The 18,264-nt window shown below is 46.0% G+C and overlaps 1 protein-coding gene across 2 annotated transcripts in view; it reads left to right on the plus strand.

Moving 5' to 3' along the window:
* LOC309345675 (discoidin, CUB and LCCL domain-containing protein 1-like) overlaps window positions 1-18,264 on the plus strand; it is a 42,136-nt gene that overhangs the window by 21,162 nt on the left and 2,710 nt on the right. Inside the window, exons 3-14 of one of the 2 annotated variants that reach the window (XM_081868949.1) lie at window positions 4,866-5,003; window positions 7,853-7,904; window positions 8,880-8,952; window positions 10,072-10,205; window positions 10,365-10,402; window positions 10,690-10,884; window positions 12,067-12,188; window positions 12,309-12,489; window positions 13,740-13,832; window positions 14,658-14,748; window positions 16,092-16,132; window positions 17,234-17,356. In XM_081868949.1, coding sequence (XP_081725075.1) covers window positions 4,866-5,003; window positions 7,853-7,904; window positions 8,880-8,952; window positions 10,072-10,205; window positions 10,365-10,402; window positions 10,690-10,884; window positions 12,067-12,188; window positions 12,309-12,489; window positions 13,740-13,832; window positions 14,658-14,748; window positions 16,092-16,132; window positions 17,234-17,356 — 1,281 coding nt within the window. The remainder of the gene's footprint in view (window positions 1-4,865; window positions 5,004-7,852; window positions 7,905-8,879; window positions 8,953-10,071; window positions 10,206-10,364; window positions 10,403-10,689; window positions 10,885-12,066; window positions 12,189-12,308; window positions 12,490-13,739; window positions 13,833-14,657; window positions 14,749-16,091; window positions 16,133-17,233; window positions 17,357-18,264) is intronic. The other variant, XM_081868950.1, reaches the window with a different exon arrangement.

Raw genomic sequence — 18,264 nt, forward strand, 5'->3', positions numbered from 1 at the left:
GAATCACTGAGCATTAAGAATGGACAGATCTGTCTCTTTTGGTGCTCTAGGTTTCTCATTTCCCCAATCTGAAATTCATTTCTCTGTATTTCTGCAGCACTTTGAAATTTTTTAAAGAAAGAAAAAATCCTCACAAAAATCTGTCAGCATTTGCATGCAATGTCTCCTAATAAACGATTTTTAGATTTAGATATAACTGACTTTTTTTTTTGCAAGCAATCTCTTATAATAAAGTGCTGTTTTTTAATGCTATTTCCACTGTTTTCCCCAAATAGACACATTTTTCTACATACTGTTTGATTGGAGAACAGCATTGCAAAATTCAGAGGTGTGCAGATTTCAAAAGATAGATGTGCTTTGGTGCAGGGATTGGTTCAATAAGTGTGAGTTAGATATTTTCTCATTAAAATGGAAACAACATGAATTTTCTCTTTCATCCCCATTGAGCATTCATTCTGAATTGTTTGCTGAAAAGTTAGATGACCTTGCTTCAAGCAATTTATATCCCACACTTCCCAGTGATTTTCGGACGTGACAGTGTCGTGTGATTTGGAGTGGGTGCTTTTTCTTATCTGGTCACCTTTACTGAGTTCCTGGCATAGCGCTTTGAGACCGCAGATTCCCATCCACCCTCCCATTCGCTGGCCTGCAATGGCACATACCAGAGCTGTCAGTAATGCTTGTGTAACATCTGGTGGGCCAGCAAAATGTGTCATATGCTCGCAAGGCAGCTATAAAGCAGGAGTGAACAAAGAGTAGGAGAGAGACACAGCAAGAAATGTTTCCAAATGCATCCCACCCAGCTCCGTTCGATTCATCTACACCTCCTTTCCATATTCAAGTCTGTACTGGAAGGAAGCTCATCCATGCAGACATTAATGGTCCATCTAAGATGATTCACAGAGGATATGCAAGGCCATTCCAGCATGTGAAGGCGAAGGCTTTCCCTAGAAGGCTCCTCTTTGCCTCATCTGCTCTCTCTCATTCTAGATTCTCAGGGATGGGATGGACTTTGGAAGGTCATTTCCTCAGATTCAGGGGAAGGCATCCTGTTAGGGTCCGGGATCTGGTCCCGTAGGCCTTGGTGGTCCAGGAGCCTCTTCTGGAGGGTCCTCTCAGACATGCCAATGGTCTCCTGATCTCCAACAGTCAATTCGGAGCCCTGAACGTGGTCCAGTTCCTTAACTGGTGCCTCTGCAGCCTCCAGTTCTTGTGTCTGCATTGCTGCTGGATTGAGGGCATATGAAAATATATACAGGTGACTCCCATTTTAGGCATGGCCTACATTGGTGCAATCGTGCATACATGTACAGCGCCGAACCTGAAAATGACCTGGAAACATCATCACTGAAACGTCACTAAAAGGGCAGACTGGAGGGCAGGGCGGGTGCTGGCAGGTTTATTCAATGTGTTTCTGATTTCACATGATTTCTGATTTCACACAAGGACGCAAGGACCTGGAATGTAACCCACTTGCACATGGGGTATTGCCTATACAGTGGTACCTTAGGTTAAAAACTTAATTTGTTCTGGAGGTCTGTTCTTAACCTGAGGTACCACTTTAGCTTATGGGGCCTCTCGCTGCCCTCGCGCGATTTCTGTTCTCATCCTGAAGCAAAGTTCTTAACCTGAGGTACTATTTCTGGGTTAGCGGAGTCTGTAACCTGAAGCGTCTGTAACCAGAGGCGTCTGTAACCCGAGGTACCACTGTATATATTTTCAGATGCCCTGAATCCAGCAGCAATCTATATCACACACACACATATATACACACACAACTCAAATTCCCAATATAGGAAGAAGTAGAGCTTTAACTCTTTGCCCCCAGCTATGATCCCAATATAGATCTCTGCCCCCACCCAGCCAGTCGATTGACCTAAGGGGAATAAGTTCACATTGCGGTGAATGGAATCCGCCCCCCCCCCCCAAATTCAAATAACCAGCATGGAAGAATCTGAATTGAGGCACAAAGAGTTAAAGTTTTCCCCAACACACACACACACACACACACACCAAGCTACAGTCCTAATCTGGATCAGGCCCTCCACACTGGCAGTTTGAGTAACCCTCTCCCCCCGCCCCTCATTTAAGTTGCAGAGCTGGCTTGTCGTCTAGGTAGCCCATTCAGTTCCATGGAGGATTAGAATGTGTGAACAGAGGCCTGAGGCCTTCCTTGTTAAAGTGAAGTGGCAGCCATAAAATGAATAAGAGCAGAATGCATTGCAACAGGTCTTGGTGTTCCTGGCCTGCCTGCTGAAATGACAGCTGGGGCTTGCAGGAGGGGGAGGCTCTGCCGTGTAAATCTGCCTGTTATAAAACAGGGACTTATTGATCAGACCCTTCCTACAAAGTGCTGGTAGTTTGTTAATCCGGGGTCTTAATGGGGAGAGGGAGATTGCAAATTAATTTGGATTACATGGCTGAGAGCACGAGGGGATTTGCTTTCTGAGTTGTTTGGAGCCGAAAGAGAAAAGGGGGGAATTTGGTGGCCGTAGCTGGTAGCTAAATCTCTCTTCATTTGTTGGGCATCAGACATTTGGGTTGCATGTATGGCTGGGGGGGGGGGATGGGGATTCGTTTGCATTTAAAGGTGAGCTTCCCAGATTCACACTTCCTGAAGCAGTACATGAACCGAAAGACAGGCATCCTTCTAAATTTGAAGGATGTTGCAAGGCCAAGTAAGGTGCACAGTAATGCATACACTGGAGTAAAGTGTGCATTAAAATGCATACGTCAGTGAAAATAACATGCAAAGGTGTGTTGTGTTAGAGAAATGTGCTTACAAAATGCACATATTAGGCAAAACAGCCTACGAAAATATCTGGAGAAATTGGCTGGTGAATTTTCATGACAACCTAAAAATAATAATAAAATTGCAAACTGATGGGGAAATGTGGAAAACTGAGAAACAGAGAAGAACTGAAATTGCCAGATTTACCTGTCCCCAGCCGCAGGAAACAGAAAGAGAGGGTTTTGTCCTCTGTGGATGCGGAAATTGTGGTCCTCCAGATGTTGCTGGACTCCAACTTTCATCAGCCCGGGTCCTGTCCAGATTGGTGGAGGGTTGGTTTTGCTTTTGCATATTCTGTAACATGTCAACAATTCTGTTATAGTGCATTTAGTGGTGGATTTATACTGGACCATCCATCATTCCGCTTTATTAGTCGATCTACGAGGCTTACCCAACTGAAGCTTGGATTATTGCCATCTGGAGCAGCACTTTTGCACTTTGCGTAACAAAGGAGGGAAGAAGAAACTGGAACATTGGCAGTACTGTAGAAAAAGTTTCAGGATTTCAACAGAGCCATTGGCTATGCTTGCTGAGGCTGATAAGAATTGCTGGTCAGCAACATCTGGAGGGCCAAAGGTTCCCTTCACCTGGTTTAATCAATAAAGCAATACCTCTTTTTGTAAAGTGGTATTTCCCCCCCAAAAAAGTTGTCTTTCTTGTGGTTTATTATGATATGCATTTGCTTGATATGGTTTCCTCCCCCTTCATTATAGCCAATGTCCATTCTTGATATTACAGTGGTACCTTGGTTCTCAAACTTAATCCGTTCTGGAAGTCCGTTCCAAAACCAAAACCGTTCTAAAACCAAGGCACGCTTTCCCATAGAAAGTAATGCAAAACAGATGAATCCGCTCCAGACTTTTAAAAACAACCCCTAAAACAGCAATTTAACATGACTTTTACTATATAATGGGACCATTGATCCATAAAATGAAAGCAATAATCAATGTACTGTACTATAAAATAAATAAGACAGTATTGTAGATGATAAAAATATAAAGTAATTTTTTTTCTTACATGCACTGATGATAGTCATTGTTTGAATGGGAGGCTTTTATCCATTTCTGCAGTCACACAATCAATCAGTATCTGAACTGGGTTCCACACAGTCACAAAAACAAATTAACCGAAAAAGCCTCAAAAACAAAAATGCAAAATAAATAGCAAAAACAAAAGCGCCAAACTTAATCCATTCCGGAAGTCCGTTTGACTTCCGAAATGTTCAAAAACCAAGGCGCAGCTTCTGATTGGTGCAGGCGCCCCAGGAACAATAACCAACAGCCACATTGGACATTCGGCTTCCGAAAAACGTTTAATAACCGGAACACTTAACTTCCAGGTTTTCGGCATTTGGGGACCAAGGTACCACTGTACTGTTCTTCAAAATAGTCCAGTGTTTCACTCTGGCAATAATAAGTCTTGCTGCCTTTGTAAGAAGGTTAGTAAGGGAAGCGTCTAGGCTTTGCAGGTCCACCACAAGGAACTTTTGACCATTCATTTAGTTGCAGTGTGCATGGAGATAGCCTGGAACCAGTACACAGCTGATAGTCTGAACATTGAATTGTGGTACATGAGGATCTGGTCAATAGCATTGGCTGAAAAACTGGCATGCCAGATATGAACAGCCAATGAGAATTCAAATCCCTTTAATATCTTCAATACTTGGTAATCATTCCTTGATTTCATACAACATGAGGACAGTGTTCAGAACCTGCCTTTGACTCATGGCAATCTGGGGAGAGACCTGCTAAGCTAACTTCAGGAATAAGACAATGACACTGTGGGTTTGTTTTTTTAATGTTGTTTCATAGTATTTATCATAAATATGGAAAATCAATAAAAATATTTTTATAAAAAGTATGGGAATCATCTTTTTGATTGCATTAAAAAACTGAAGGTAGAAAAGTTAGACATCAAGGAGCAATCTGAGCTCTCTGTTGATCCGTTGTTGAAGATGATTGCTTAAGGCTGGACTGGATAACCAGTGTGTTTCTTGATGTAATGATTCATGAGTGTAACTTGTTCTTGTTCTCTCTCTCTCTCTCTCTCTCTCTCTCTCTCTCTCTCTCTCCAGGCCCATATTGTAGCAATTCAAATCCTCCACGCACAGTCCTGGTGATGGACTCCACCCCAGTGACCATCTTGTTCAACACAACAACACATCGCTCGGGACGTGGCTTCCTCCTTTCTTATGCCAGTGGCAACCAATCAGGTAAGAGAGATACGCACCGTGCAGTTGGTGCAAAGTTTGAGGTAGCTGGGAAAAGTTTTGCCTCTTCAGCCTTCTGCCAGTGGACACTCTCCACTTCCACCACGGCATCTCAGTGAACTCATCCATATGTCACTCTTGCCCTTTGATGAATGCCTTTCTAATTAAAAATAATTATATTTTTATTTTATTTTTTTAAAGTATTTGTGGCTGTTCATACAGTGAAACTGTTCCTTGTAGGGAAAGTGCTCCAGACCCCTGATCACTTTAGTTACCCGTTTCTCCTCCCTTGCCAGTTGAAGGACCTGCTGATGGGACGCAGGAACCTAGGAAGTTGCCTTACAGCAAGTCAGAACATGGGTGCATCTTGCTCAGTCTGTACTATCTACACTAGCAATGGCTCTCAGGGGCTTCAAGCAAAGGAAACCCTGGAGTCCTTCCTGGAGATACCTGGGATTCAACCTGGGGTCTTCTGCATGCAAAGTAGATGCTCTACCACTGAGCTGTGGCCCTTTCCCAAAGGATGAGAAACACAGGATGTCGTCTCAGAGCGAGTCACACCATTGGTCCATGTAGCTCAGTATTGTCTACACACTGACTGGCAATAGCTCTCCAGAGCTCCAAGCCTGGACATTCCCAGTCCTATCTGAAGATGCCAGGCAGGGGTTGAACCTACAAAGGCACAGCCCTTCCCCAAAGCAGTGTAAATGAGCCATTACATGCATGAGAATCATGCCTTGTGTTTTGACACTGGCAGGCAGAATGCCAATGGGAAACATCTGCAGCTGGCCTTTGCCTTTGAAGGCCCCACACAAGCAGCCAGTCATTGGGTCTTCCACACCACAAACATTTGTGAGTCACCATCCACCGCCACCCCATCATCCCTTTGAGATTTTTTGAGAGGGATCATAAGAGGATATGAGTTTCTCAGGGTTGATGAGAAACTTTGGACATTAGACAGCTTGGTATTCTTTCTCTTACGAGAAATGGGGGAAACAACTCCCATTGTGTCCATCTTGGAACAGACTGCACTCTTGACATTTGTTTCTGACCTGCTAGGAGCATAGCACTGTCAATCAGATGCTCTTGCCCAAGCAGTTCTCTTCTCTCAGGAACAGATTCCTAGAACATGGTTCATAGGTGTGCAGCTCCTCATCCCCATAGAGCTTGTGCTGTTGAATCTCCTAATGCAGGGGTAGCCAATTCATGACACTCTCCAGAAGATAGAGTCATAGTGATAGAACTGTCAAGTTAGAAGGAACCCCAAGGGTTATCTAGTCCAACCCCCTGCAATACAGGAATCTCAGCTAAAGCATCCATGACAGATGGCCATCCAACCTCTGCTTAAAAACCTCCAAGGAAGAAGAGCCCACAACCTCCCAAGGGAGACCGTCCCACTGTTGAACAGCTCTTACTCTCCGAAAGTTCTTCCTGGTGTTTAGTTGGAATCTCCTTTCTTATAACACGAAGCCATTGGTTCGAGTCCTACCCTCTAGAGTAGGGGAAAACAAGCATGCTCCATCTTCTATGTGACAGCCTTTTAGATATCTGAAGATGGCTATTGTATCTCCTTTCACTCTCCTCTTCTCCAGGCTAAACATATCCAATTCATGTTAAGCTAGTGGTCCGCTAAGCCCCCCTAGAGCACGGGTGTCAAACACAAGGCCCGCGGGCCGAATCCGGCCCGCCAGACCTCGTCATGTGGCCCGTGTAGCCGTCAGCGGCTGCCAGCCTTCACCTTTTATTCTCGCTTTTTTTTTTTGACACAAGAAAGCCGCCTCTTCAGCGCATGCGCGGCAGCCTACAAGCCAGAGAACGTCTGCCCTCTAGTGGCGCCGGCCGTTCTACACAGGAAACCTCCACTTTACATGCATTCAGGAAACCTCCACTTGTTTTTATATTGAGCGTATGCCATCCTGTGATGTGACAGATCCAACGGCTGCCTGAACCCTTCTCTCCTGTACTGTAAGTCCTACAGATACAACTGGCCCTTTGAGGGTGACCAAACTGCTGATGCGGCCCCCGATGAATTTGAGTTCGACACCCCTGCCCTAGAGCTACTACTTGCGTGTACTACTTGCAAGCCAGATGCCCCCATCTTATATTCCTGCCTAAGTGCAGAAGCTTACATTTGTCCCTACTGGAATTCGTTTTGAACTAGTAGAACTGATTATGTCTCTATTGCCTGAAATTTTGTGCCGCACGACAGATTTGCCTGTTTTCCTCACATACAGAGGAAAAAGTGAGTTCTGCAGAGCTGAATTGATTTCTATAAGCCCAGACTACATTTGGATCCAGACAGTGGTTCATTTAGGTAATTTTAGGTTAGTCTTCCCTAGCCTGGTGCAATCCAGATGTTGGTGGACTACAGTTCTCATCATCCTTGACCATAGGCCATGCTGAGTAAAGCTGATGGGAACCGGAGTCCAAAACATTTGGTGGGCACCAGGCTGAGGAAACCTGTTTTAGACCCTTTAGACTTTATGGTTTTACTCTCCCACCCCACCCCATTCCAGACCACACACACACTTTAGCTGGAAGTGTGAATTTCATCACTTATTTTAAAATGTGGTAAGTCTACCCTGCTGCCTATTCTGCTGGTCCTAGACTTCTGTCCTAATGTCCTGCTCTGATGGTGCCATTGGATTGTAACCCTACTCAGAATAGGCCCATTGGAGTTAATGGACATGACTGACTTGGGTTCATTAATTTCAATGGGTCTGCTCTGAGTAGGACTTATTTGAAGAAAACCCACTGTATCCAGATCAAGGTGTCAGAGCGTCAGAGTCACTGTGATTGCAGTCAGCCAGGCCCTAAGTTCTCTTACCCAACGGAGCTCTCTCCTCTTTTAGATCTGATCTCCTGTTTGCAGAAGGGAATCCATTATGAGAAGGAACAAATCAGGTGAGTATTCCCTTACGTGAGACTCCAAGCATAGATGGGATTCTTCTTACAGCCCTAAAGGCCCCCCAATACCTGAAAGACCGCCTCCTTCCCCACAGACTCTCTTGGATGCTAAGATCACCCAGGGGTGTTCCTCCACCCTCAGAAGCTCCACGGCTGGTGGCTCAGGAGAGAGCCTTCTCTCTAGCAGCTCCCAAGTTGTGGAGCTCCCTTCCCACAGAGGTCCCTCTGGCACCTTCATTATACAGCTTTCAGAAAATGCTGAAGGTACCGCTCTTTACCCTGACTTCTGACGCTTGAGATTTAGGACCCACCAATCCTTGTGATTTTAAGTTTTTAAGTTTTTTTTATACAGTGTAACATTGTGTTTTAATATTAATGCTGTGTTTTAATTGTTATAAGCCGCCTTGGGACCGTAGGGTAAAAAATTACAACAACTCAAGGCCAGCATAAACCTGCCCTCTAAGCAGGTTTGTGGGGCTGCTTCCCTCTGTGCTGCTACCCTAATGTAGGGATTTGAATCTGTGTTCAACTAGGACTGAGTCTTTCTTAGTGTCCTTGAGAGCCAGCGTGGTGTGGTGGTTAAGAGCGGTAGACTCGTAATCTGGGGAACCGGGTTCGAGTTTCCGCTCCTCCACATGCAGCTGCTGGGTGACCTTGGGCCAGTCACACTTCTCTGAAGTCTCTCAGCCCCACTCACCTCACAGAGTGTTTGTTGTGGGGGAGGAAGGGAAAGGAGAATGTTAGCCGCTTTGAGACTCCTTAAAGGGAGTGAAAGGCGGGATATCAAATCCAAATTCTTCATCTTCTTCTTCCTTGAGCCCCAAGAACACAGAGTAGTTATAGCATGGTAGAAATGGAACCCTAAAGCATGCATATGCCACCTGAGGATATATGAAAACTGGCTAGCTATACAGAGCTGCTCCCACATAAAGAGAAGGACCCAACACTATGTTGTATTTTATTTTCTTGCAGAGTTTACTGCCCTGCAGGCTGCAAAGGAGTAACAGGAGACATCTGGGGCAACACGAACCAAGGCTACCGGGATGTGAGTCCTGCAGCACCAGTCGTGCTTTCAGAAAGGCATAGGTGTTTTGGATTACAACACCCATCATTCCTGACCCTTGGCCAGGATAACTGAGGCTGATGGGAGCTGTAGTCCATAACATCTGAAGGGGCATGAAATAATCCACTAAAGCTTATGCCATAACAAATTTGTAGTTGTTGGTTTTTAATTAGCCAGAAGACTCTTCAGAGGTTATTTTTGGCTGCAACAGGCAAACATAGCTACCCTGCTTTGAAATTGTTACAGTGGAAAGTCCCTGACTGAATATGTTTTCCTGCGGGGCTGCAGACAACACTGCGCTGTTTTTGAAAGGTTCAAGTATCCCTCAGAACGAGTGAGGCTTGAAATGTCCACCTTTAAGCTCACAGTTGGCCACTGATGGTGGCCAGAGCAATACCCCCAAGGTCTCTGCTGACCAGCCCCACAATGAGCTGACCATTGTCCTGACCTTCTGCAGCCGAGCCTCAACTATTGCTGAGACCCCTAACCAACAAACCCTGCTAGTCCCCAGCCTCAAACAGGATATTGTGTGATAAAGACAGGAGTCGCATTGATTAAAATGTTCCAAAATGTGATATCAGTGAAGGGTTTAAATAGTTATTTAAAAAGAAATGTGACATTCTTTACAGATGGTTCTTCACATGGACAAAACACACATCTATTTCCCAATTTCCTTTTTTTGCCTCTATTTATTTCTCTTTATTAAGATATTTAGAAACTGATTTTCTTCAAAGATACCAAGGCAGTGAACAATAAATATAACTTCAATGCTGATACAACCATTTTAGTAATGTTATCCCTGCAACACATCTGGTGTATGGGGAGATCAGCAGTTAAGCTCAGAATGTAATTTTAGTATTATGTAGAATGGTTTTAAGATTGCTTATTTACATTTTTTTGAATTGTTTGTTTTTTGTATTTTTAAGGAATATTTTCAATTCTACTTTGTAAACCACTTAGAGGGGTGGGTGTGTTTTTTTTTAAATGCATAAAATAATGTTCTCCATTCCCGCGGTGTCTTCCCGCTGGATTTCTGCTGCCTGAGGATTTGTCACAACCATCTTCTTCCTTTCACTGTCTCATAATGTATATTCCCTGCAGACATCTGTTCTTTGCAAAGCTGCTGTCCATGCCGGCGTAATCTTAGATGAGCAAGGAGGACATGTCACTGTGTCTCGAGAGAAGGGTATCACTCTCTACAAGTCAACCTTTGCCAATGGACTTTACTCAAAAAGGTGAGGGGACAAATCAGAGCGGATGTTCATTAAATATCCAACATTTTCTAATCTCCCTGCAAACAAATAACGGTGAATGCTCAATAAAGAGGTCATCTGGAAGCAACCTGAGTCTCAAGATCCTTAATCTTATCCATCTTTCTGTTTCCTTTTGAATAGGGGATCTTTATCTGAAAAACGTCTCATCTTTCACAAAGGTATGTCACTCGTACTAATTTGTTGGTGTATTTGTTTAGAGGGATTTCTGTTCCCGCTATAATGCTGATGAATCTTCAACCTTAAAAACAACAACCACAAATTGCTGCAAAAATGTGGAGAATCCAATTTAAGATTGCAAAACCAAGACACTTAAAGAGAAACGAAACTGAGAGATACGTCCAGCTCTGCCTCTGTAGTTAATTGGTCCCGTTGCTGAACTTCTGTTACTGGAAACATGTTTTTTCTTAGCGTTCAGCCAAAAGCCACCCTTTCCTTCCTTCCGCAGCCTGCTCCAGTTTCCTGGAAGTATCTGGCTTCAACGCTTCATCCTACTGGCACGAACAGAACGTCATGGGGGAGAACAAGGCCTGGATAGCAGAGCACGCCTCTTTCAGTGCCGACGGCACTTCCTGGGCAGCACTTCAGAGCTCTGCAGATGAGTGGTTGGAAATAGACTTGGGTGGAAAGAGGAACATCACAGGTCAGTAAGTATCTGCATCTTTTTGTTTGTTTGTTTCCACAGGCGGAGTGGAGGGAGAGACATAATGACTCTTGTCCAGTATGCTCTGACTGGCAGCAGCTTTCCAGAGTCCTAAGCAGATATCCTTCCCATCACTGGTGGGATGGGAACTGGTCCATTAGGGGAACTGGTCCATTGGGGGAAAGGGGTGTTGCCCTCCCAACTTCAGTCTGCCTTCTTACTTATTGCATCCAGTCCAATAAGCCCCTGGCTGTCAGCAGTGGGGAGCCATGACTGTTTAAAGTGGTACGATCCTGCTTTAAATGCACAGTGCAGATGAGGCCTTCCTCTTGCCTTCTTCTGCTTCTTTCCCCCATTCCTTCCTTCACTGCCCCTCGTTACCTCAGGGATATGGCCCAGGCCACCACTGCACAGAACAAATTTCATATTATGTCATTTCAGAGTCATTCTTTATTGTTTGGTAAGGCCTGAGGACAAGCTGGGCCCTTTCTGCTGTGGCAAACCCAGAACGTTAGCCTGTTAATTGGCGTGAGGAAGAAGAGAGCCATTGTGACGCCGAGCGGAATGCAGGAAGGGAACGCATGAATGGAAATGGGGCTTATCTGATTGCCTCTCCGGCTGGTGTTTGGCAAAGCAAGGGGACAGGGTTAAACATACAAGCTGATTGGTCTCAAAAAGCTTCAAGAATCAGGTCCCAGTGGTCCACAGAGGAGGAACTCGGTGGCTGCTGTTGTTCTATATTGCAAGTCTCTCACAATATCAGAACTTGGGGCCATCTGATAAAGCTGAATGTGAGAGGATTCAGGAAAGGCATAGTTTAAACTATGGAGCAAACATAGACTCCGTCTGTACCACACTTTTAAAGCAGGATCATACCACTTTAAACAGGTATGGCTTCCCCTGTAGAATCCTGGGAAGTGTGTTTATTTTATTTCATCCTAAGATCTCAGGGCGATTCACAAGAAGTGTAGTTTTTTTAAGGGAGCTGGGAGATGTTAGGAGGTTTCTTTTCCCCTCGCACAGCTGCAGTTCTCAGTGTTTTTAACAACCGTTCCCTCTTCCCAGGGAACTCTGGGAATTGCAGCTCCGCAGCTGACACAACGGTGGCATGACAGGAGCCTATTTCACACATTAGCACCGTTGTTGTATGTGAGGTACTAGTTTAACCCATCTCTGTTCCAGGAATCATAACTAAGGGGTCGTCTCACAAGCACGACTACTATGTCAAGTCCTACCAAGTCCTCTCCAGCAGGGATGGAAAGAACTGGAAGGCCTACAAATCCAATGGTGGTCATGAGGAGAAGGTGCGGAGGGATTAGCATCGGTTAATGGTTTAGGCCAGGGTGGAAAACGGGTAGCAAAAGCTCGCTTTGGAAAGGTCCCCACAGTTGACCCTCCATTTCACCCTCTCTAACCCATCCCAGGTCTTCGAAGGAAATAAAAACAGCCACGAAGAAGTCTCCAACGCCTTCATCCCCCCAATCCTGGCCCGCTACCTGCGCATCGTGCCCCACAGCTGGAACCAGAGGGTGGCTCTGAAAGTGGCGCTTCTGGGGTGCCAAGTGGCTCGCCTGAAGTCCCAGCACCCCTATAGCGACGGCGGAAGTAAGGAGGGGTGGGGCCGGCTGTATGTTTGGTTCTTGGAAAGACGATTCATTTATTTGTGGCTTTTAATGGGGTTTGTAATATTTTATACATTGTATAAGGCCGTCACAAGTCAAGGCCAACCAGGCAGCCCCTGGTAGCAGTGGCACCGGCAAGGCATGGAGGTGAGGCCAGAGCTACTGGCAGGAAGAGGCAGAGCCAATGACAGCCAGAGCCTGCTAGTTCAAGGTTTGTCCCTGGTGAGGCCTAGAAAGGCAATGCAGAGACTGAGAAGGAGGAATGTGACAAGTCTGTGCCACCCTCTGAACTGGTTCTAGGATATGGTTACCAGATTTTTTTTCAATGAAGCCTGGCTCCAGGCTGCTGAGATTGCCGCTGCCACATTTCCTGGGGACATATAATAAATTATTATTATTATTATTATTATTATTAATAATAATACCCCGCCCTCCCCAGCCAAGACCAGGCTCAGGGTGGCTAACAAGCAATAATAAAAACAAGTTGAATGAATACAACTTAAAAACAAGATTAAAATACAACATTAAAATATTGAAACATTAAAATGCAGCCTCATCACAGGAGGAGAAAGGAAAAAGAAAGAGGGGGAGGGAATCAAATTGGCTCCAAGCCAAAGGCCAGGCGGAACAATTCTGTCTTACAGGCTCTGCGAAAAGAAATCAGATCCTGCAGGGCCCTGGTCTCATGAGGCAGAGCGTTCCACCAGGACGGAGTCAGTGTTGAGAAGGCCCTGGCTCTGGTTGAAGCTAATCTAACTTCCTTAGGGCCCTGGACCACTAGGGTGTTGCTATTTATGGACCTTAAGGTCCTCCATGGGCCTATTGGGAGGAGCGGTCCTGTAGGTATGAGGGTCCTAGGAAATCTGGGGACAGAATTTGTCCAGGGACAGATCTGCAAATCTGGGGGCTGTCCCCGGGAAACGGGGACGTCTGGTAGCCCTATTCTAAAAGGTAGACAGCAGGGGCAGGCTGAGGTTTGCCCATATTGTCGAGCATCCGTTGAGCAGCTGCTGGGAAAAACTCTTCTCTGCCTAAGACCTTGGAGAGCTTGACAATACTAGGCCAGATGGAGAAATGCCTTGATGTGAGAAAAGCAACCTGCCCCCTATAACCCATGTTGCAGCCGGAGGTTGACAGTGGGCTGTGTTTGGACCCTTTTGGAGTAAGAGTTTGGAGACAGCACCTGAAGTGTGGTGCGTTAAGTACGTCCCCTGAAGCTCTACCCCTTTCCAGTTCGCAGTGGCCCCAAGGATTCCCCTCTCCTGACCAGCAGCCCAGCCGTTTTCACCCGAATCCCAGGAATAGTGATCAATTCAGAAAAAACAGGTAAGTGCTCACTGGCAGCAAGGAGTGGCTTGGCCTAGCTGTTGGAGCAGAGGCAGAAATGATGGGTTATAGCTGAAGGGCTGTTCCATGGATGGTGTAGCAAGCTTGTTTTCTGCTGCTCCAGAGGTTAGGACCCAAACCAGTGAATTCAAATTGCAGGAAAGGAGATTCCGACTAAACATTCGAAAGAATTATTCTGAAATTAAGAGCTGTTCAACACTGGAACGGTCTCCCTCAGAAGGTGGTGGACACTTTCATTTGAGATTTTAAAGCAGAATTTGGATGGCCATCTGTCAGAGTTGCTTTAGCTGAGATTCCTGCATTGCAGGGGGTTGAACTAGATGACCCTCGGGTCCCTTCCGATTCCATGCTTCTAAGGGCTTTTTTTTTCTGTGCTGAATCTCTCAATGTTCAGCATATTTGGGTGACCCCACATTCTGGTATTATGATAGAGGGAGAAAGCCTTCTCTGTGTCTCCACTTTCTTCACACCTTGCCTGATTTTGTACACTTCCTTCACGTTGCCAATTTCTCCCCTTTTTTTCTGCACTGAACTACAGTGGTACCTCTGGATGCGAACGGGATCCATTCCAGAGCCCCGTTCGCATCCTGAAGAGAATGCAACGCACGTCTGTGCGGGTCGCAATTCGCCGCTTCTGTGCATGCGCGTGATGTCATTTTGAGCATCTGCGCATGCGTGAGTGACGGAACCCGGAAGTAATGCGTTCCGTTACTTCCGGGTCGCCACGGAGTGCAACCCAAAAACGCTCAACCTGAGGCAACTTTAACCTGAGGTATGACTGTATTTCTCTTCCTTTCTCTCCAGGGCCCCCATTGCTGGTGATGCTGCTGATTGGAGGCTTTGTGCTCATCTCCTCGGCCCTCTTGCTGCTGGTTTTCCTCTGTCGTAAGAAGAGGTGAGTAGCGGCCTCCCCTCCCACTTCTCACCAATCAGCCCTGTAATTTGTGGGGACTCTTTCAATCCCATCCTGGAAGGGCGGGAGATGTCACAGTCACAAGGTCCATGAGCTATAGCTTTCCTGCAATCTCCCCTTGACAATGGGCTGTATACACACCATATTTTCAAGGCACGTGGCTTTAATAAACATACACAAGGAAGACTGGGAACTGTAACTGCTTAGATTACTGCAATGCACTCTATGTGGGGCTACCTTTGAAGGTGACCCAGAAACTACAACTAATCCAGAATGCGGCAGCTAGACTGGTGACTGGGAGCGGCTGCCGAGACCACATAACACTGGTCTTGAAAGATCTACATTGGCTCCCAGTACGTTTCCGAGCACGATTCAAAGTGTTGGTGCTGACCTTTAAAGCCCTAAATGGCCTTCGTCCAGTATACCTGAAGGAGCGTCTCCACCCCATTGTCCTGCCTGGACACTGAGGTCCAGCCTTCTGGCGGTTCCCTCACTGCTAGAAGCCAAGTTACAGGGAACCAGGCAGAGGGCCTTCTCAGTAGTGGCACCCGCCCTGTGGAACGCCCTCCCACCAGATGTCAAAGAGAGAAACAACTACCAGACTTTTAGAAGACATTTGAAGGCAACCCTGTTTAGGGAAGCTTTTAATGTTTAACAGACCACTGTATTTTAATATTTTTTGGGAAGCTGCCCAGAGTGGCTGGGGAAGCCCAGGCAGATGGGTGGGGTATAAATAAAAACAATATTAATATTATTATTATCATCAACATCATCATTAATTAAGGGTGCTGTGGATTGTGGCTCTGTGAGAGATAAACTACGGTTCTCAGGATTCCTTGGGGAAAAGCTGTTTGCTTCCACGATACGATACGCATACAGCCACAAACACAAGTTGAGCACATGCGTACAAGAAGTCTTCCCATCCAGTCTGCAAATAGATTGTGCCTTCTGAGATTATGTTGCACTAGGGATAGGCGGCTGTTTCCCTCTCACTTCACACAAATTGACTCCCTCCAGAAACCTCCTGCTGCACTACAATTCCCATCATCCCTAAGCACTGGCCATGCTGACGGGAGAGATCTCTAGGCTTGAGAGGTCTGTAGCAGCCTTGAGAGGGCCATTAGGCTCAGTCTGAATCCTGAGAAGACAGAGGCTTTGTGAATATGTGGTTCTTGGCTCCAGTTGCCTGCCCTGAATTGGGTAGCACTACCTCCGAAGGAGCAGGTACATGAATTGGGAGTGTTCCTGGAAATCCAGAACCTTGGGGTTGGGGTGGAAAATCTGGTTGAACCTGCTTGATAAGTTTTCTCCCTCTCTCTACCCAGCAGAAAGACACCAGCAGATCAGGACTGCAACCTCATAAAAGGTAAAGCGCCTAACAATACATAGAACTAGCACAAGTAGTCACGTTTGGGAACTGGTGAGCAGGTCGCCCTGCTTTTCCAGTACAAGTGTGTATGGTGCAGGGAGACAGATTATTGTGTGTTTCTGCACACCTGTTTTGAAATAGCTCCCCCCCCCCCCATTTTTTGAGGTGACCCACAAATCATTCTAATATCTTAGTCACGGCACCTTGCGTCTAGAATGCCCTCCCCAGAGAAACCTGCCCAACACTCACTAATTTGTATTTTTGCTCCAGGTGAATACAAGGCATTCCAGCTCTTTTAATTGCTGATTTTCATAGCTATTATGCTCCCGCCTGGTCTGCTGGGTGGATGAGGACGTTTTCCATCTTTTAAATTGTTCTGTTGTTGAGTTTTGGGGGAGAATGAGAGGTTTTACTTTTTCACTGTGTATTTTCACTCAAGGAGTGAAATGCTAAAGGATGGCTTGTATGTGCATTTCCTCAACCAGAGTTAACCGAAATGGTGCCCTGCAGATGTTGCTGGACTACAACTCCCATCATCCCTGACCATAGGACATATGGGTCGGCGCCAGTGGGAGTTGGAGTCCAGCGACATCTACAGGGCATGCATGTTGCCTACCCCCATTCAGACAAATAACAGTCTCCCATCAGCTTCTGTTCGCTAACTTCCAAAACTGAATGTCATTTCCTTTTGCAGCCTGCTCATTATTATTAAAAATTGCTTCAATTGTATCTGGAAAGGAACGTTCTTTTATTTCTTATCACAGAGCTGGGAGGGACCGTAGAGATCTTCTAGTCCAGGCATGGCCAAACTTGGCCCTCCAGATGTTTGGAGACTACCATTCCCATCACCCCTGACCACTGGTCCTGTTAGCTAGGGATGATGGGAGTTGTAGTCCCAAAAAAGCTAGAGGGCCAAGTTTGGCCATGCCTGCTCTAGTCCAAGCCCCAATGCAGGATCTGTGTGTTTCTGGTGGTGCTGAGCTGTCTGCCCATTTAGTTCCTTCTCCAAAATGAAAAATGGACTGTTTGATTGCAGCATGCAAAGTGGCTTCAAGCTGCTCGTTTGTTACTCCTGCTGACCTCAGGATTCCCTTTTAGGTTTCCCGACATCAGAAGCCAGCCAGGTGTGTCCCAGAGGGAGCCTGCAGTTGTCCACCTCGGAAATCGCCTCATTCCCTAGGTCTGGAACACCAGTAGATCTCAGCAGGGCTCAGTCTCCAGGTAGGTGGCGTCTGTTCTGGGTTTGAGAAAGCTCCACTGTTGCCCATAGCAAGGGCTGGGGAACCTTTTTATGCCCAAGGGCCACATTCCCTTCTGCATAGCCTTCCAGGGGCCATGTGCCAGCACTACTCAACCTGCAAATCTGTAAATCCATATGAAATGCCGTAAGGTTTTAACCTTTAAAGCCCTATACGGCCTAGGACCCTCGTACCTACGGGACCGCCTCTCCTGGTATGCCCCACAGAGAAACCTACGGTCTGCAAATAATAACATCCTCAAGGTCCCAGGCCTCAGAGAGGTTAGGCTGGCCTCAACTAGAGCCAGGGCCTTCTTGGCTGCGGCTCCAATCTGGTGGAACGCTCTGTCACAAGAGACTAGGGCCCTGCGGGACCTGACATCTTTCCGCAGGGCCTGCAAGACAGAGTTGTTCCACCAGGCCTTTGGTCAGGGCGCAGCCTGACTCCCTCCTCTGGCAACCTGCACAGAATTTTGCTTAATCAGTTGCCATTAATTTGATTTTAATTAATTTTTATAATGAAATATTTTTAGAATGTGTGATTATTTGATGGTTTGATTATTTGATTATTGTTAGCCGCCCTGAGCCCGGCTTCGGCTGGGGAGGGTGGGATATAAATAAAATTTATTATTATTATTATTATTATTATTATTATTATTATTATTATTAGCTTCCACAGACCCAGGTAAGTCCTACCCACCCAGGAATCACTTCCTGGTAGGAGAAGTAGGGAGAGCATAACAATATTTACGAGCAAACCATCCCGAATACAACTTACAGACACCTGTTCTTCTTTCCCTGCCCTCCGTTCCCCCCAAAACACTGGGGATGTGGGGAGGAGAAAGAATGCCTTTTCTGAATGGCCGTCTTGTTCCTTTGTGGTGGAGAAAAC

Source organism: Podarcis erhardii (genome assembly GCF_964252035.2).
Source record: "Podarcis erhardii genome assembly, chromosome: 7".
NCBI classification, from domain to species: Eukaryota; Metazoa; Chordata; class Lepidosauria; order Squamata; family Lacertidae; genus Podarcis; species Podarcis erhardii.